The 20775-nt window shown below is 42.2% G+C and overlaps 1 protein-coding gene across 2 annotated transcripts; it reads left to right on the top strand.

Moving 5' to 3' along the window:
• Positions 1-2193: 2193 nt before the first annotated feature.
• CCDC14 (coiled-coil domain containing 14) lies at positions 2194-19622 on the top strand. Of its 2 annotated transcripts, none has more exons than XM_090045979.1 (13): positions 2194-2307; positions 3395-3450; positions 3975-4050; positions 4317-4389; positions 4479-4619; positions 6446-6688; positions 6792-6886; positions 8851-9430; positions 9957-10098; positions 11834-11913; positions 14485-14703; positions 14791-14923; positions 17991-19622. In XM_090045979.1, exons 1-13 carry the CDS (start codon positions 2278-2280, stop codon positions 18979-18981), a joined length of 2859 nt encoding a protein of 952 aa, XP_089902105.1. In that variant the 5' UTR covers positions 2194-2277; the 3' UTR covers positions 18982-19622. The 2 variants fall into 2 exon arrangements, with proteins under 2 accessions (XP_089902105.1, XP_089902106.1); XM_090045980.1 differs by lacking the exon at positions 2194-2307 and adding an exon at positions 2328-2456.
• The last annotated feature ends 1153 nt before the right edge of the window (positions 19623-20775 follow it).

Genomic DNA, 20775 nt, shown 5'->3' on the forward strand with positions numbered 1-20775 from the left:
GACAGTCTATTGCTCCAGGATGAAACCTGTGATCATGGGTATATTCTGAGAAGTGGGGTCCAGATGGTGTGGCATATCATCACATATAATGCAACGCATCTTTTTCTCCAGTTAAAGAAAAACACAAGCTTTACTAACACACCAGGTGGCCAGTACTATAGTATTCAATTTAAGATCAAAGCAAAAACATAACTACTGGACTGTGCACTGATTTCCTAGATTATATATACAGCTTTAAAGAGCACAGCAAGCTGGCAAAAATAGTCAAAAGATATTGTTCCATTAGTCCTGTAGTCATTATAGTTAAATATACTTCTATTACTCAGTTTCACAGGACTACATCTAGCCTTCTTGAACATCTTGACAGTCCCTCCAGCTTCACTGTCAGTCAGTCAAAAGTTTTTCCTAATACATAACTTAAACTTCCCCTGCTGCAACTTGAGCCCATTGCTCCTTGTTTTGTTATCTGCACCCACTGAGAACAGTCCAGCTCTGTCCTCTTTGCAATCCCTCTGCAGGGAGTTGAAGGCTGCTATTAAATCCCCACTCCGCCTTCTCTTCTCCAGACTAAACAAATCCAGTTCCCTCAGCCTCTCCTCAGAAGTCATGTGCCCCAGCCCCCAAACCATTTTCATTGCCCTCCGCTGAAATAGAAATGCCACTGCCTTTCCCAGGGTGTTGGTTTAAAATTTTGGGTGGAACAGGAATAAATGAGGGTACAACTGCACCACTGCACACCCACTGGATCTGCCCCTGCCCCTGCCCATGGTTGACATTTCAATCTTCTGGCACAATGGGAGTCTCCTACACCAAGGTTAAGACTCATATGCACAGGATACAGACCCTTTTCACGGACTCATCCAGGACTGTGGAATGAACTCACTCAAGAATAAGGGGCCATCACAAATCTTCCATTTCAAGGACAAGGCACATTTCTTTGATCATACCTCCTCTATCATAAGTATATAACAACCTATATAGTTAATAATCAAAGCAATCCAAAATCAGCTAACAACCAAAAACACAGATCAAAACTAAGAAAATGAAACATTCCACTGCGTGGTCTTCAGCCATGGGGATAAAGGGAGAGAAAAAGCAATACAGAAGGCTCAATACACTCCTAAAGGCATTCAGAGATACCACAGTGAAGGGTATGGTAAAAGGAAAGGGAAAGGACGGAGGGGTCTGATGGAGAAAATAGTGGATGGCTGGGTAATTAAAAACATAAAGCATTTGCACAATGAGGCTGAAAATGATTGCTCCGGTAACTGTACTCCTGCCTTTTCCTAACCTGTGCATCAGTAGCATTGTGTCAGCACTGCTTCTACAGCCCAACTTTCCCTGCACCGGCGGTACTCACGCCTATCCCCCCTCTATGTATCTCGCCCATTGATCTGACCGTGTCTGTAGAAATATTCAATTGTGATTTCACTCCAAATCCAATCCCATGGGGTAGCACTGGTAGCTTATCTAAAGAGCCTAGGCCCTTGGGCTGAGATGACAGCAAAATGTTCAGAGGCAACAAATTCTGGTATCCATTATTAGTGGTTTGTGTACAAGGCCCATGGCCTCTGGCGCACAGCCACACAGGTTGTGCCCAAGGGGAGCGAGGGGAGCCTCCACAGCAGTCGGGGGGTTCGACGGGACGGAGCTGGGCTGCTCTCGGAGAAGACAGGACAAGGAGCAATGGTGTGAAGTTACAGCAAGGGAGGTTTAGGTTGGGTATTAGGAAGAGACATCTCACAAGGAGGGTGGCGAACCATTTTGGTTGTTCTCTGCTGAACTCTCTCCCGCCAGAGGTGCCGGGCCCTGCCTCGAGGAACCACGAGCGCCTGTCCCAGGCGGAGCTGCACTAGGGGAGGCCCCTCCCGGCCCTGCCTGTCCTCATGCCCGCCCCGGGTGGCAACGAGCCCGGCCTCCGGACCGTGTCCCCTCGCGCTCAGGCCGAGCAGGAGGCCGCGAGGACCCTGCATCAACCCCGGTGCACGGAGACGCCGCTCCCGAGCGCTGAAGGGCCCCCAACTGCGCGTGCGCAGTACGAACCCCGCCAGCCGGAGCCGAGGGGGGAGGGACAGGCAGCGCCGGGCCGGGCCGTGTGACCACGCCCTCTTCCCGCTATTGGCTCCCGCCGATCTGCTTCCACCAATCCCGACCCTCAGCTTTCTAACTCCACCCCCTCCTCCCTCCCGCGGCCGTTGCCGCCTCTCGGAAAGCGGCCGTTGGGGCCGGCAGCAAAATGGCGGCGTAGCCCCGCCTCCTCCGGCCGCGGGCTCGGCCATGGCGCGGCTGGGCGCCCCCCGCCACAAGGTACCGCGAGTTGGGGGCTCCTGGGCAGCCCCGGGGTTGTCGGGGACTGGTCTGACGCGGGCTCGGGGTGCGCTTATCTCGGCTATGACGTCAGCTGCGCGCTCATCTAGGTTGTGGTGTCAGCTGTGAGCTCGGTTGTGATGTCAGATGTGAGTACACGTCAACCGTGCGCTCACCTGGGCTGTGACGTCACATGTGACTAATGCTGCGAGGGGAGGGCCTGTGCCTGGGGCCCCTTTTGCCTATGTTGACATGTCGTAGAGGCAAGACTTTGCTGCGGGGCCAGGCTCAGGCATGAGGGCTTGTGTCCAGGGTGATGGTCGTTCTGCAAAGAATTTGGGCACTGGGTTTGTATAGGGATGATCCTGCCTTGGTGGGTCTTGGGCAAGATGTGATGGGTCTGGATGTAAACTTCCAATAGTTTAGATTGTACAGGATGGTTCAGGACACAGACAATCCTGCCCCTGGCAGGGAGTTGGACTAGATCAGTGGTTCCTGACCTTTTTAGACCGCAGACCGGACGTGACCACAAACTGCAAACCATTAGTGACCGACATACCACAGACTGGTGGCCAACCCCTTTCTATACTGAGTATAACCGGTAGCCAACCCTCTTTTATCCTGATTTGGTTGCCGGTCCGTGGTATGCCAGTCACTTCCAGACATCCAGTCTAGCAGCCAACCCTCCTGTGGACCACTAGCCCGCCCCTCTCAGCCTGGTGCCAGGACGTTGCCCAAGGGGTTGGAACCTCTGGACAAGATGACTTCTGGAGGTCCCTTCAAGCCCTACTTCTCGGTGATTTCTGTGACTCAAATGGCTTAAAATCAGGTCATAAAATGCGCTGAAGTGTGGCCACACGTGAGCCTTACCAAGCTCTCTGCATGTGCTGCAGCTGCAAACAGTGCTGCTGAAGATCCTGCACATCCATAAATGGGAGAATTGAGCCCATAGTGTTGCTTGCTGCATCGCTTTCTCTAATTTCAGCATGTTGTCTCAGGCTTAATCCATTGATATGCCTTTATGATACTGTTCCTTTAAAATTAATCAAAGAATTTGTTATAAATATACTTTTTATGTAATCTACAGGTTCTTTCTTCAGGAAGGCTAACAGGAACAGCCAAACTGACAAATGGAAGAAAACAGTAAGAACTTCTCATTTTCCTATAGTGCACCTGTATGCATTTAAAACGCCCACATACATCACAACGTAGTATTTTGTTAACCATTCTTTATGTGTCTCTAATAAGTTTCTGCTGAAAGGTAGTATAAATTCCTTACCTCGTGAGCTGTCAGATAGATGAGACTTCAGTTGAGTCTAGTAGAATTTATGCTTGTAGAAGGAATACAGAATTATCCCCTTTAATAACCAACATCATCAATTCCATGGTACACTTACATATTAAATTCACCAAGTTAGTCAACATAATTACTAATCTCATGTAAACTTGCTTGATCAAGGTCAGATCCTGCTCTGACTTGCTGTTGATATGTGCAAGAGTTGAATTATCTTATCTCAATGCAGAATTTGTCCCTTATCTTAAAGTATAGCTCATTGCAAATGTGGTTGTGTGGGGTTTCAGATAAGATACTGAATACTGAGCATTGGAGGGATTCATACTTTCTCTCTATATGTTAAGAGGATATAAAAAGTGAATTTCTCTTTCAGGATTGGGTTAAGAAAAGGATGCCATTCTGATGTAGACTCTGGATATTCTCTCTACTCGACTGACTCCGAGGATCAGGTATTTGAGGACTTTTTAATGCGAGTAAGAAAATAACAGACATTATTTGAAACATGTAATCCACTAAATGGAGGTTCATGCAGCAACACAATTATAGCAAAGCAATAACAAATGTAATATATTTTCACTGATGACATGTAAATTAATCTTAACTGTGACTCACCCTGGGAACAATGCCCTCAAAATAGAACTTTGTTTCATTGTACTGTACCTGCATGTTGGAAAAAATGGGTACCTGTATTTTGACTGTAACTCTTGTTTTGTAGGTTGCAACTATAAATAATGGGCTTGATCGCTGTGCGGCTTTACTGCAGGGCATCTTGCAAAATGAGGCGACAGGTACCTTTATAAATTAAGTTAAATCTTAATTTCTGTAACATTGTTTTGATTGCTTTTGTTGAATGGCCTTTGTTTCAACTATATTTTAGGAAAAGAAACTGTATGTCAGAAACCAGGAAAAGCAACTTTTGTTAAGGCTACTTCTAGACCATTAGTTACCAGAGGAAATACCTCAAAAAGGAAAGGACTAAAGAAAAATCTTCTTGCAGCCCCTGTGCATAAAGAAGTTGGTAAGCCATTTTTCTTCCTTTGCCCTTCACCTAAAAGTTTGATTTCCTTCTTTAAATGCTTGTTGATCGCTAACTTATCCACAGAGTTAATTAACTTTGTTATAATAATCTGCAACTTCCTACCTTGTTTTTAAATGCTGGTTTAATAAAATAAACAACTAAGTTCCACTAATTTTTGTAGATTGTATTTAAATCAATGAACTGAAATAGTATCCTTCACTGTATGCAACAGACAATAACTTTATGAATGATTGTTCTTTTGAATGAGAATCGAGAGCTAGATTCACAAAAGGATTCTGGTGCTACAGTGTTCAGCAACTCTTGGAGCCTGTAAGTGCCTTGCTCCTGGTGGCATCCCCCCTTGTCTCTGAACACAATGCACGGGAAGAGTTTGGTGCGTAAAGGGGACATGCAGTAGCATAAGCAAAGATCCACCTAAGGTAGCCATTAAGAAAGGAGAGGAATTAAGCCTATGCCCCTTTCCTTTAGGCAGTGCCATACGTTACAGGATTCATTGTCTCTGCCGTCAGGCACATGAGTGATTAAGTGGGGGTTTTATGATTTGTTCTTCAGTTCCTGAATTCCAACACATAAGTGCTTTTTTTGGAATGGTCCTAAGATACTAGGGGGTATCATAGTGAGCCCCTTTGGACTATGAATAATTTTTAAACTTTATACAATAAAAGCCCTGTTATCTGGCATGAGTGAAAAATGGGGATGCCAGGTATCTAAAGTCCCGGTTACCTGAGGCTGGCTGTTTTTTGACTGGATGTGGTGGGGGGGCCGGATATGGAGTGGCAGCAGTGCAAGGTGGTGGTGGTGGCTGCTGCGTGTGAGTTTTCCCCTCACCTTATGTCCAGCTGGATGGAATTCCAGTTAATAGGTATTCCAGTTAGGAAAATGTCAAATGACAGGGCTTTTATTCTAGTTCGATTTTTCTAGTTTTTCTTGTTTTGTTTTTTTGTGTTGTAAATAATCCTCAGTGTGTAATAGGGATAAAAAAATACTGACTGGCTGCTCAGTCTGTGCACTGATTGAGACAGTAGCCTGTAAAAACAAAAAAACAAACAAACCACCCAGCATGTAATCAGGTAAACATATTTACAAGGTATCACAGGTTTGTTTGTTTCCAGTGTCACTTCTGGGGACGTGTTGTTTGTTTTTTAACTTAAATTTTATTAATGGGAGTCTAAAAATAAAGAATGGAATGTGGAACTGTAGCTTGTGAAGCCATGTAAGTGTCTGTGGGGTAAGGAGACAGTTGAGCACAGTTTTGATGATCATAGCTATCACACACCCGATCAGAGCTGACCCTAGGGGGGTGCAGGGGCTGGGACAGATCAGCCCGTGCAGGGCCCCCTTAACACTGGATAGGGCCATGGGACTCGCACAAAGGTGGGGGGTCTCCGTGCTTCTTCTGCAGCACGGGGCTGAGCCACCGGCTCCAGATGGGCCCTGTGGGAGGGGCTGCAACCACTCTGCCCGGCTGCACGGGCCCGCCCCAAAGAGTGGATCCTGGGCCATTCACCCCAATTTGCTGTACTCTAGAGATGGCTCTGCCTATGATAGTTGATTAAAAACGTAGACCCAAAGCCTTGGTTTTACAGTAAGACTACTTCAAGTGCTGTGGTCTGTTGCTTCATTAGGAGCCTAGAAGTCCAGTAGGATTCAGTTTTTTCCCTTTTTTTTGTAATTGGTTAGATGTTTACATCTCTGAAACTTGAGATCATAAACTGTATTTCTTTTACTTGGGGAGCTGTACTGGGTACACAGTTGGGTTTTGTAGAGAAGTAAAAGAAAAATAACTTTCAGCTTTTATTTCATAGTGCCAGGATTGAATAGGAAAATCACCTCAAGTGCCAGACCTGCTGAAAAAGAGGGAGAACTTTCCAGTAGAGTACAAAATCAGTCTGTTCAACCAATTCATGTGCCTTTCAGTCAGCCCTCTCCTGTGATGCATCAAAAACTGTGTGAGCATGTGCAAACTCAAATGGCTCTAATAACGGGTCAGGCTTCACAGAGCTGTAATGGAATTTCTGCAAGACCTCCTTGTCCCATGTCAGATCCTGGTTAGTATGAATTTCTCCTTATAACTAGACGCTTCTTTGTTTTTTACTTGCATTTGTTTTCACCAAAAATTAGCCTAACATTTAACAATACTTTTTCTTCCAGGATATCAAAATGTTACAGCTTTTAATTATCGCTTACCTACCTCAACACCCGCTCTGTCCCCACAGCATTCAGCCAATCCTTTGACTATGCAGTCTGTAAGTACGTTTGTTTTAAACTATAAACAAAGATTTTAAGTTCATGTTGTCACCTGTTTCATTCTATGATTTTTTTTCTATTTGTACTAAATGTTTATGCTTTTTAGATGTTAACTGGAATTTTTCATAAGGAAAAAATAGCTGTGATGTGTGGGTCACTAAATCAACTGTAATGAAAGTATAGCTCTAGTGATGTTACTAATAAAAAAATTAGATGATCAGGTTCACTGGCAAGCTAAAAATCGCCTAAAGTCCTGCATAGACTCAAAAATTGTTTTGCAGCTAACTGTCTTATTTCAATTAAGAAAATTGATAAAGTCTGTAGGGGGTGATTTCCTTTGAAGGTTATGCTAAAAGGATTGAGAGGAAAATAGGAGATGAACCTCTTGCAGGAGAGAGAGAAAGGAAGGGGAAAACAATGATATAAAGGTGTTGTGCTAAGAACATGGTTGCAAGCATTGCTACTTAATGTAGTACGTCTCCTTTAGATACCAAGAAAAAATGTAAAGGGCATAGCTCACTTCTGCTGGCTGAGACTTGTATGTTTGTATAGTGAATTCTGTAATGAATGGTTAGATCAAAAAATTAAGTTCTTAAGTCCAAAATTGCAATCCAAAAAATCCTTGGGCAGTAGTTGTCTAACTTTGCAGGTGTCTAAATTCACTATACAGGCAGTCCTCAGACTTACGACACAATTGGTTCCTGAAACCTGCATCTTAAGTGGAAACATTGCAACGTGGAACCAGTTTTTCCCATAGGAAACAATGTTATAAACGGGGGATTTGTTTCTGAACCCAGGCCCAGTACCCTATTTTCACCAAAAATAACCCAGAATTTTGTACTCGATTAATTATAAATGAGTAATATAGCTATGTTAATGTATTTATATTGTAAATAGCAATCATATGGATTGGAACGACTTCTTTCAGGTGACTTTGCCGGACTTTTTGAAAGGCTCTTGGCTGGAGTCTTCTCAGGCTGCAAGTTTTCTGGAGTCTTGTCTGCTTTCTTAAAGAAAGTGTCCAAGGAAGTTTGGACAGGTGTTCTCCAGGGAGATGGGTGATGCAGTGAACTTGTTCGCTGGCATGGTGTGGCATCAAATCAAGTGTTGTAAAGTTCAGAAAGTTGAAACAGGGTGTCAGTTTATCAGCGTTGTAAGTGTGAAATGTGGCAAGTCAAGGACTGCCTTGTACACCATCCTTTTTGACCTGAAAGTTCCTCAGGTACCTGCAGAAGTGGGTATATGTGTTTGCACGCACACATGCATCCACTGAGAATTTAATGTACAATCCACAACCACTTCAAGGAGAAGGAACTGGAGAAAAAGTTTTCCCCCTTCTCAGCTGAGTGTCCTGACCACAGGCTTATGAAGTCAGGTTCCCTCTTGACCTCATGAATCTTATGTTTTGGCCACAGTGGCTGAAGCTCAGCAAAAGGTTTTGGGCATGCACTCACACTGTCTAGCCTGTAATGTTATGGTTAGGATACTCTCCTGAGAGATGGGAGATTAAGGGAATTCAAGCCCTGGTTTGAGAGAGCCTATAACTCATTCAGGCCCCCCTCTGCCTGGGTGAAGAGGCTTTAACTTCCATGTTATTGTGTAATAACATAGGTAACTCTCATACCAGCTCCTCTTTTGTTGTGATTTTTAAAAGTGAGCCCCACTTGCTTTCAAAGAGTATTTGCTGCCTTAACACACTTCTGAGCTGTGGGGAGAGGTGGGTACATTCTTGAGAACTTGCACTGCAAAGTCATCAAGTCTTTAGTTAACTTAACTCAGTTTGCCTTTTAATTACTCCTTAGCACAGTGGAAGGTTAGACTGTGCAGGCTGAATAGATTTGCTACTTATTACTTGCAATATAAAAATAGCCCAAAAGTGAACAAGATCACATTAGCTTTTAAGCATTAAAAGAAAGCAGGCTGCTACCTTTTTTTTGTTTAATTAGCATATATTTTTGCTTAGGGTCTTCCTCCTGATGGTTGCAACCAGTGTGCATCACAGATAGGAGGAACTGTGTTTTTCCCAGGAGTTTCTGCAGCTGCTCCTACGGCCCAGGTGCAGTCTGTCACCACTGGTCCTGGGATGATGCCTTGTGTACCTCCAGCCATGTCAAATAATCCCCCAGCACCTCTGTTCCTTCCCTCATCTGGTAACGAGATGTTGCCAACCCAAGGAAACCAGGAGCAACGAGCAAAGGAGGCAGACTTGATAAGATGCATACAAGCTCACCTGACTCTGTTACAGCCACGTGAGGCGGAAAATAACAAGGGTGATGAGAACCACCAGAATCTTGGTCCAGCACCATCCCAAAACTTGGATTCCAGAGAAGAGGAAACTGCTGCAGAATACAGCGAGGGCACCACCAGTGAAGAAGAGGACTTGAACATACTGGATATAGCACCAGTAAGAGATACCAGCTGTCAGACAAGTTTTAAGAAGAAAGTTTTAAAACCTAAAAAAGCAAGCCCAGAAAAAACAGCCCAGAAAGTTAAAACAGTAAAATATCTTTTGGGAGAGCTCAAGGCACTGGTGGCAGATCAAGGTAAAGATGGTTTCATCAGTACATATTTATAACCCTGTGTGCTATGGTATGTGGGTGGGAGTGAACTGTTAGAAATCCATAATATACCAATACTAATGCAGGATTGACTACTGAATTTCAGGTGTTACAAAATTACAATTCAGAATGATTTTTTTTATAAGCACTGTCTGTAACTGAGCTGTAGGCTTTGGTGTGAAGAAGCTAAACGTGAGTTTAACATCTTGGACAACAATAGATTAAAAATACTCCAGTTTTTCCATAGACATTCAAGCATTTTCCTTGAGAAGGGAGCACAGAATAATGTGATCAGAATGTGGAGGGAGTCCCATGGAGGGCTCAAAAAGAAGGTTAATGCTGTAATTTTAGGGCTCTGGAGCATATATAGTTCATGAAGTGCAAATGGTGCTGGGCAATTTAATGATATGCTAATGTTGGAGGGCAGTAGAGTTTACATTTAGACATTGCAGAAATAAATGTGTGTAAATGTGTAGTGCATATTGCTATTCATGTTACTCTTTTCTTAAAGATGATTCAGAAATGTTGAGGCTGATAAGTGAAATTGATGGCTGCGTGTCATTGCTGCCAGCAGTAGTTGGAAGTACAAATGTACAAGCTGAAATAGCACTTGCTATACAGCCTCTCAGAAGTGAAAATGCCCAGTTGCGGAGGTCAGTAGCCAAGTTCAAAACCATGTGTGATGTTGCTAATTAACTTCACAGTTTTTAACTGTACATTGTAGAATAGTTCTGTGGAATTCCAGGCTCATCTCGTTTTTGTCCACTTGGCATTCATATGAAGGGCTTTTGTTTATACATGTATAGGTTGCTGTATTATATATTCTTTTAAATCGCTTATTTACATTTAACTGAGCACAAATTCTGTTACTCTTTATGTGATGTCTCATATATCACTATTTCATTTCATGCGATTTGACTAAGAATCCTACTACACATGAATAGTGATGCTTTTATTCCTCTCTTTTTTTTCCAAGTGAAATTGTAGTCTGCTAAAATATGTCTACACGGCATATCTGTGTAATGCTAAGCAAAGATGCCCAAGCCATCTCTGAATGAGTTAATTTAGGAAACAGTTTAGCAGCATTAGTGCAGCTTAGCTGGGCTGAGTAGCCCTGCTGCACAGAACTGCCATACTAATAGAACTAGATTATTTCTGATACCTGAGCTACCTCTGGTATTTCTGCATAGTGCTTCATGGTGCCACATGCATGTGTGTATCTTTTAGTTGAAAGCACAGAACAGGACAAGAACCATGACTCGGATCTCAGCCTTGGACTGAAGTAAAGCTGGAGAGCAATTACTGTGTTTTCTCACATACAGCACGCCCCCAAAAAGATAAGCACTTTGTATTTGAAAGGCAGAATTATGTAAAAAGATCTTTCCTTGAAAGTAATACTAAGTAGTTGTAACTGAGTAACAGCAGGTAGGGAGCCCCGTGCACTTATAGGACAGAAACTACTATTACCATATTTCCTCACTTACAGTATGCCCTCTGTCCCACAAAAATTCCTGGCAGCTGATTTTTTGGGGAAAAGCATGTTCTATACAAGAAAATATGGTGCTTAACCCACTTGGGTCTCAGATTCCGTATTTTCATTTTACAGCTAGGTATGTACTGCCTGTATAAAACATCATAAAGTTTAACTTCACATCATTCAGACATGAGCAGAGGCTCTCATCACAAGTTAATTTTAATAGAGATAGGCTAGATGTTCTGGAGGATGCTTGATGTAAGCTGTGAAATTTTTTTTTTTGTTTGAACTTGAGTGTAAGGGGTGGAATTTCAGAAATGGGGAACCCAGTTGTAGTTGTAAATCATTTTGAAAGAAGCAGGCATGCAAACAGCTAGTTTCTGCATCTAGTTAGTAGTAGCCTGCAAGTTTTAACGCTCATTTCTTTTACCTATATTTGAGAACTTGGAATCCTGTTATGTTATCTTTTTGGGGGAAAACAAAAAGAGGAGCATAATTTTTAAGGATTCTCTTTGTCGAATAAGCTTTATTCCAAGAAGCAATCCACCTTCAAAATATAGTACTAAATAGTTATCATACTAGTATGTAAAGGTGTAATAAGGGTCTGAGACAACTTACTCTTGAATGCTGAAAATAACTTATTTCGGAACAAATACAAATGAACCTCTTCTCCCCTGTCAAACTGGAGTGAGGTTGCCAGGTTTGAAAATGGCTCACTTGGTGTAAAGAAAGGTACACGTGCCTTGTTTGAGAACGTAATTCATTAAAAAGTTTTTGCTGTCTGAGTCTAATAATGTATTGTTGGTTTCCTTTTTTAATTAAGTTAGCAAATTTGTTGCATACAAACCCATTCTGAAATACAGTTTCTTTTGAACTTGTTCTGTACTTGGACTTTCTCCACAATTTGCTTTTAGGAGAGTAAGAATACTGAACCAGCAGCTCAGGGAACGAGAGCGAGCTGAGAAGGAATCCAGCCAGGATTGCCACTTTGAATGCAAGTACTAGTGGGCCTTGGATAATGTTCGGGGAATACATATAAAGATTTTGTTTAAAATATGTTGAAAATGGTATCTGTAAAGAGCTAATCTTTTTTTTTTTTTTTTGTTCACCTTTGGCTGATACCGGCACTCAGGAAAGAGGCTATGATCTGAATCTTGCACTCAGACCCACATAAATGGGTTGTTATGCCTATTTACAGCTCTGCTGAAGTTACTGGGGGGGGTCCGTCACAGACATTAGGGTCCTGTTAGGGTTGATAGATAGGTGATTTACCAGACCACTGGAGTGCATAGAATGCAAGTGCCTATTATATCTCTGTAAGCAAAGGTATCTTACTAGGAGTTTTGAACTACTTTATGCACCAGGCATCTGAGCTTACAGCTGACCTTAAAAGAGAAATGCAGTTTTCCTCTGATTTTTTGGGGGAACTGGGCAATAAAACCAGACAAACCGTAGATTGACAGTATGTCACTTTAAAACAGTTAATCTCTTCCCAATTAGTATAATGGTGGGTAATGTTACTTGAACAGCAGTCAGAATATTCCAGTATCTTGAGAAGAGAAATAATGTTACTTGTAAAATTTGAAGTTCAGTACTGTACTTAAAAGCAAGGCACCAGTACAGAAGTAAATAATTGATTCAGCTGTACTTTGAGACTATGAAACATCACTATACATTCTTTTTTTGTGACAAGGGGAAGCATGTTGGTACAGACTTACAGGTTTAGGCTGTATCAAGCCATGTACAGGGATATTGCTGTCCCTAGTCTTTTGCAGGGCTTCTCCTGTTTTCATTGCATCCTGTAGCACAGGGGTGTCCAACCTTTTTGAATGTGGGGCCAGATCATGAACTTTTTGTCACCCAGTGGGCCAGCGAACCACTTCCTGTGAGGTCTTTGAATATGGTATCACATCAGGAAGTGATGTCACATAACCTTTGACATCAATGAAGTTGCAGGAAGTGACAATGAAATGGGTCTGGAAATGTGGTTTAAAATCCAAAATAAAAACAATATAAAGCAACAATGAAATAATACCAAACATTTGACTAAAAGAAACACTTTTGCTTCTACTCACTTCTCAATGAATGAAAGAAGCATAATGCAAGTCGACAGATCAAATGTGGGAAAGAGATCAGCCAGAGTGGAAACTAATCGAAGCAACAAAATATGGGCATTTTTGAGAATCTTCAAGAAGATCTACTTTTATTGAATTAATAACTTGTTAGTAACACATCTTTAACAAGTTGAACCCCCAGTCTGGCACAAAGAGAAACAGAAGCAAACACAAGCCAAACACTGGACAGTATTTTTACAAAGATTTTTACCTGCTCCAAATTTATGTTGGAGCCCAGATCATTCATGCTCTATTCTTGAGCATATTGTTCAGTCTTAAAAGAGTATACAGCACAGCTGCGGGGGCTCAGCCACAGTTTTCCCTCCCTGGTGCAGCCCTGCCAGCCCATCCTATCCCCTATCAAGCAGTGGCTTCCCCATGTGCTGCTGCATTTTTTCCCCCTACCTGTGCCAGCTGGTCCCAGAAGGCAGGAGGCTCCACCTCTGCTTCTGCTGGCCAGTCGGTCCAACCCAGCCGGTCGTCCCCAGCAGCATGTGGGAAGCCAGCTTCAGCTTCATGTTGCCCTGGATGGGATGGGCCCAGCTGGGTCAGTACCGGCCAGGAAAAGCAGCATGCAGCTGAAGCTGGCTTCCCACGTGCTGCTGGGAATGGGAGGAGGCCAGCCAGGTTGGCACTGGCCAGCAGAAGCAATGGCGGAGTCGTGTGCTGCTCGGGACTGACCGGTACTAGAAGGGGGAAAATGCAGCTGAGCCCCTGACGCTCCAGCCAGGCTCATCCTGTCCCGAGTGGCACACGGCTTTACTGCCGCTTCTGCTGGCTGGTGCAGACCCGACCGGGCTCCTCCTGTCCCCAGCAGCTTGTGGGAAGCTGCTTCAGCCACATGCTGCTCCGGATGGGACGAACCCAGCCGGGTCAGCACCAGCCAGGAAAAGGGCCCTGCCTGCCTCACCTCACCGCTGCCCCGCCACCACCGCCATGGAGCGTGGAGCAGGCGCCAGGACTCCTCACCTGTCCCGAGCAAGGGACCTCAGGCCAGAGAAAATTGCTTGGCAGGCCACATGTTGGACAAGCCTGTTGTAGCAGTATGCTTTAAAAGAGTAGAGTAAATTTTTCCTTTAAATACATTTATTGTAAATACATAGGGACGTGCATCATAAGAAAAGATTTTTAGTGGAAATCAACAACGGTGTCTTTAATAGCTGCTATCTAAACAGGATTATTTTCTTTAAAGATTTGGGGCTAATGGAAAAATAAAAAATTGTCAAGCATCAGATGGTAGAGAACAAGAGTTGCATCGCTAAAATTTGATTTATGCTTACATTTTACATGAGATTTGTTGCTTTGTAATTGAATTGCTGTAATCATTTATTCTTTATAATTTCTTAAAAATCTGGATCCTCTCTTAAATTTTAATAGTTACAAATGATGTTAGTTTGGGGCATTGAAATGAAACTTTTAAAAAAATGGCTGCGTCTTTTTATTTCCTGTAGTAGTTTCCCTACAGTCCCTGAATACAACACTCCAGAGTCAACTGAAGGAATCTCTGAAGGGCCTCGAATCGCTTCAGAATAAAAATGAAGAACTCCTTAAACTAATAGAAAGCCAGAAAGAAGAAAACAAGCAGTTTGCAAAAATTATTCAAGAGAAAGATAAAGAATTGCTTGAAAATAAGCAGCAGTTTGATATTCAAGCTACAAAGCTCAAAATTGGTATGTTTGGAACTCAGTTGTAACACAGTGCTTTTAAATGGAACCCCCCCCCCCAATGATTATATAAAATTCTACTTGCAATTTTAGAAGTGGATGAGGCATTGGGAAATGTGAAGAACTTCCAGTTTAAATCGGAAGCCTCAGAGAGAGAAAATCAGATCCTGGGTATAACCTTACGTCAGCGGGATGCAGAAGTGAACAGACTGCGTGAACTGACCAGGTAATTTTGGCCACAGTTTGTCCCTTTGCCATTTCTTCCTTACTTAAGATTATTTTCAGTAACCTTACAGGCTTCCCTACTTTGTAGTTGCATCCTATTAATAGTTTTTTAAGTTATTTTGTAAATGTATTTTTATGTGTTGGGATAGTAGTTGGAAAAACTTGTCAAGGACAGGGCCCCACTGATACTGTCTGCCCAATAAAAAAGGTAGCTCTCTGAGTCAGGAATGTATAGGGCTCAAAGTACGCAACCAGTGAATGGGATGAGTTCACCTGCATGAAGATACCAATAAAACTGGCAAGGTTTATGGTGTGCTCCTTTTGTACACTGATGTGGGGTGTGTGTATAATTCATTTAACTGCAGAATAAAATGGTAGTCCCAGATTGTTGCCTACTGCTTATGTTGCAACACACTCAAGTTATTTGAGTAGCTGTTAAATGCACAAACTACTTAAGTGCATAGCAGTTTTGAGCTCCCCGTCTACTTTGTAACTTAATTGTACTCTGCCTAACTGCATCATGACAGACCTATTAACTTAGTATCTTCTTGTACTGCATCTTATTGTCTCAGAAACCATAGAGAGGGAAGTGCCTTTTAAAGGGCCCCTGTTAGAAGCCTGGAAAATGAAAGCTGACATAAAATCATAGGAAACATCAGAAAAAACTTCTTCACAGTTAGGGTGGCCAGAATCTGGAATGGGCTCCAAGGGAGGTGGTGCTCTTCCCTACCCTGGAGGTCTTTAAGAGGAGACTGGACAAGCACCTGGCTGGGGTCACATGACCCCAGCAATTTGTCCTGCCACTGGTAGGGGGGCAGACTTGATGATCCTTCCAACCCTACCATCTATGAAAGTAGGGCTAGAAGGGACCTCACGAGTCCAGCTCAAGGCAGGATCATCCCTGACAAAACGAAACTAAGTGACATGAAACCGACTAACTCCTGTCTCCTAATTTTCAAGGTTTCTTGCAGTGATTACTATTGAAGCTGCTGAAAGCCTTGAAAACTAGTCATTTGGGGATTTGCTACATTGTGTGCTGTCAATGCCATGGCAATAGCAACTCTCTTCGTTTTCAAGGTTACTAAAAGCCGTTACTGTAAGACACCATCAAAATGAAGGGAGCTACTCGGGTTTGGGGTTGCTCATACCACACAACTGACAGTGCTGCGCTCAGTGCTGTGTCCTTACTGAGCACAGATTGCTTTACAGTAAGAGCACACTCCAGTGTACTAAGCGTGTAACCTTTTTTTCAATCCAAAGATACGCAGCTAAATGAGTAACAGTAGTAGAAAAGCAGAAAAGTTTACCAGATTTTGGCCACCCTAACTGTGAAGAAGTTCTTTCTGATGTTTCCTGTGATTTTGTCAGCTTTCATTTTCCAGGCTTCTAACAGGAGCCCTTTAAAAGGGCTGTTGGCATGGTTTCTGAGACAGTAAGATGAAGTACAACAGGGTACTAACAACAGCAAGAAAAGCTGTCTAACCACTTGTCTAACCAGCACAAGGCAGGATTGGCTTCTAGCTACCATGGCAGATCTAGGTTAATAGGGCACCTGCAATATGCATGGCGGGCCCCAAAGACACAGAACTAGGGGAGGCCATGGTCCTGACCAGCTGGAGTTAATTCCTTGAAATCTGCAAGGTTTAGGAACTAGTTCTGCAGCCTGTTCAACAAAAAAAAAAAAGCCTCCTTTCTCTTGTGAAAAGGGAGAAAGTAGGAAAAAATGTCCTTAAAAAGAACTTGGCAGAGACTTCCTCCCTTCAGGAAGTGAAGTACAATGAGTGCTTACCCTATCCCATCAGTTGGGGGAATGACTAAAATATAATCAATTACTTTTTGGACAGTGCTGTTTACTTACGTGCACTGGCATGTTGATTCTGGTTGTCCAAAATTCAGAGTATTTGCCCAATATAGCATATGTCAACCTTTACTAACAATTGTGTCAGACTTGTAAGAAATAAGATTTGTGAGGTGAAATAATATCTTTTTATTGGACCAACTTGCATAGTCAGGAGAGATAAGGGACAGTTTTTTTGGCTTCATACAGCCTTCCCCAGACCTGAAAAAGAAGCAGTCACTGTGTCTAAATCAGGGGTTCCCAACGTTTGTGCCCAAGGGCACATAGGAATTTAAAAGTGGGCACCAATATGAATTCAGCCAGTCCATCTCTCATGGCCGACTCAAGGTAAATTCATAGTTTTGTTTGGAGAGGGAGTAGTAAGCACCATTCCATCGCTGCGTCAGTCAGACTGACAGTCCCAGTTTGGCAGCTGTTGTGCACAGCCTGTGGAAAAAAGTTGAAGTGTTGCTCTTCGGAGTTCAGTCGGCAATGACAGCATTTTTTGGAATAATAATTTTTACTGATTGTGAAAATGCGTGTGGGCACCTAAATCTGGGGGGTCGCGCCCGTGAGCACTGCGTTGGGAACCACTGGTCTAAATCATAGACTTTTATTATTGAACTTCTAGAGAACGTGCTTTTCTGTGACTCTTTACTGTTGGCCGCCAGGTGGTGATATTGTAATATCTTATTACATGTGAGCATAGTGCAAATCTTCCTATCTGTTGGAACAGAAGGCAGAAAATGAGGAGTAACAGTGACTAACTTGTGTATGTCTGTATTTAAATATTTTATTTTTTATAGAAAGCTTAAGAAGGACTTCTTTCCACTTTTTCCAAGCTCAAAAGCAGATCCCACACCTTAACAAAAACATAGAACATTAATGAGATGCTGGATCTTATGCTGTACAGAAAGGTGACATTCTCTTGCCAGAAAGCTATTTATTCCTGATCCATTCACCCCAGCAAGCAGGAAATTAATCTCAAGACCTGCACTCTTTGTTCTTCTCATTACTCATTTGGTAGACAGGTTTCGCTGAACCAAAGACTGGAGTTTAGTAGCGTTTGAATAAGTTAATGCTGTATCAGTCTTGCGCTGTTGTAGAGAAAATGCAAATTAGTATTAAATGGTCAGTGCGATCTGTTAAAATTTTAAACATTTTTGTATAAAATGTCTGTGAAAAGATCCATTAAGTACAAATGACTGATTTAATAAATTGCTCTCCACAGAACTTTGCAGAGCAGCATGGCCAAGCTTCTCTCTGACCTAACTGTAGACAATGTGAGACACCGACCGGGTAAAGGTCTTACAAAGTCTCTTCTGGAAGACTATGAGAAACAGATGCAAACCAACCCCTTCCCTGTGAGTACTTCAATAATGAGTTACCTTAAAAAGTTAGAAACTGATTGTGTTTGGACAAATGAGGAACCTCAGTTTTCACATAAAATTGGAGAATTGGAAATGCTACGGCTAGCCCATGAAAAGCTTTCTCCTGATGGATCCCCTAAAAAAACTACAGTCTTTGGAGAGGAAATACCAGCCCCAAGGATTCTACCTCCCCTATCGAAAGAAGATGGTGAAACTATTAGTGATTCTGGGACTTTAATAGAGGAAGAGCACAAAGTGGATGAAACTATTTATATTCCTTTGACCAGCAGTGCCTCTAAAAAACAGCCATTAGTAAGTGAAAAAAGAATTTGTACCCAGCACCAAGTTAATGCAGCTTCCAAGAAGTTGGACTACAGCTGTGGGCTCTCTGACTTTAAGAAGCAGAACGACTTTGGGATTTTGGATGATGCAAAAATTTTTGGTAAGTTCACCGGTGGTTACGATTTGAAAAAGACTACAGAAAATACATCTGAGGCCACGAGGAATTCCACCAGGCTGGAACGAGATCGGATCCAAATATGGCCAAAAGAAATAATGATTGGATCTGCCAAAGGGTTTACAGATGAGCCAGACAGACCTCAGTCTGACAAACGCCCGTACGCTCCTATGCCACACAACAAAGAAAATTTTCAGAAAACAGGCAGTGAACTATCTCCCGACTCTAGTTTTTCTCTTTTTGATTGTATGGCGGGGAAGTCTGAATGGAGTGTGTCTTCCTTCTCAACATTTACTTCACGAGATGAAGAGGACTTTAAAAATGGGTTAGCAGCCCTGGATGCCAACATAGCTAGATTACAAAGGACTTTGCACAACAGTGTGCTGAAACAATGACTGTGAGGAAACTGAACGGGCTGTACTGGTCCTGATAATTTTGCTACTTTTTTAATACTTTAATTAGTACAGTTTTTGGAATGTCTGTTTTTATTGCGATTTATATGCAAATGGTTGGTACCTAACAGAGTTTAAATTATGTATGGAACTTAGTTAAATAAATTAAGGTGCTATGTTTCTTGTAATCAGTGCAAATAATTTTATTTAATTGGAGGAACTTTACACTTTACTATTAGTACTGTCTTGTCTCATCACTGTATGTGGTCATTTTAAAGAAACTTACACTGTGTGGTGTTCCGATGTGAACTTTTTAATTAAATGATGGATGAAACATTCTCATTTGGCTTCAATGTGCTTTTCAAACTAGGATTAGGAAGAATTGTTTAGTCAGTAAATATCAGCAGAGATGGGCTCTTATACTTCTGAGAATAGAAGTTGAGAATAGAATTTGGTCCCAAACCTTTATTATGAGGACAGCATTATGTATGTGACTTGGGAATGCTCCTTTGATTTTTGCAGAAGTCATAGCATGCCTCAATTGCAAGTCATTCATGTCCAGGATCAGTAGGAATAGGTTTTTATGTTGGCTGTTATCATTCAGTTTTGATAGTATCTAGAAGTGTGTGCGCTTTTTTAGTCTGCCTGGTCACATTTGTGGTTTAGAGATGTAGGAATAAAGCATTTGAGGTATGTATGAAAGCAAAGGAATTAAAAAGAATGTAGAGACTTGTGTTATAGTTAAACATGCTTTTCTTATACCAGTATAAACAAAGACTTTATCGCTTCACTAGTAATATGATTTGCAATTTACTTATTTATGGTGGCTGACATGCATGAACTTGCTTATTACCCAGAACAGTTGGTCAGTCTGTCTCTCAACATAATTCAGTGCAGACTCAATAATTATAATAGACAAAGCCTATCAGAGGCTGAGGGTTTTTGATTTTTTTATTATAAGTAATTCTTATTGTTGGAGTATTGAATTTCATGGAAAATAGACCAACTCCAATAGAAAGAAAAACTTAATGAGCAATGTGGGGAATTCAGTGAAGATGATGGAAGCCATTGTTCATTAAGTAATAAGACACTAATACTAACAAATAGATTGTTTAAAAAATTAAGTTAAAACTAAATCTGTGCCTTCTAGTTCACTCTCACTGCATGGCTTCTAGTGCAAATGAAGTGTCTGCTGCTTAATAAAATAAAAAATACTGAGTTTGAAGGCTTCATGGAGCAGAATTGAAGTGAAAGCTGTAAAGCCTAGGGTTGCCTCTGACTCAAGCTATTCTGGGAGATTTTTTTTTTTCCAACATGATATAATGTCATTAATTGTACTGTTCAACCCATTCACAATATCCGTCTCCCAGATCACTTTCAATCGTCACCAGGAGATCATTGCTGATTCTGGTAGACTCCCTGCCAATCCGGGAGGGCTGGCAAGGCTAGTAAAGCCCTGTGAGCATAAAGAAATCTGCACCCAAATGATGGTCCTGGTTAACTTCAACATCATGCTAGGGCCAGCTCTTTAGTGCTGGAGCAGGACTTCATCCCCTCCATGTGTACCATGCAGCTATCCCAGGTAGTAACTGAGCCAACACACGTGATGAGGCCCACATTGGACCTAATGTTTTGTACCTACCAGGAAACAGACCCCATTTATCAGGGGGTAGACCCCACTTATCTGTCATTGTTGGACTGCTACCTTCTAGCAGCACAGATATCTGTTGCAAAACTCTCTGGGGACCATGCCTGTCGACCTTGACAGCTACTCTGTTGTTGACCTGATCAATTTGT

The sequence above is a fragment of the Crocodylus siamensis genome, chromosome 4 (genome assembly GCF_052110815.1).
Source record: "Crocodylus siamensis isolate JL-2025a chromosome 4, ASM5211081v1, whole genome shotgun sequence".
In the NCBI taxonomy this organism is placed as follows: Eukaryota; Metazoa; Chordata; order Crocodylia; family Crocodylidae; genus Crocodylus; species Crocodylus siamensis.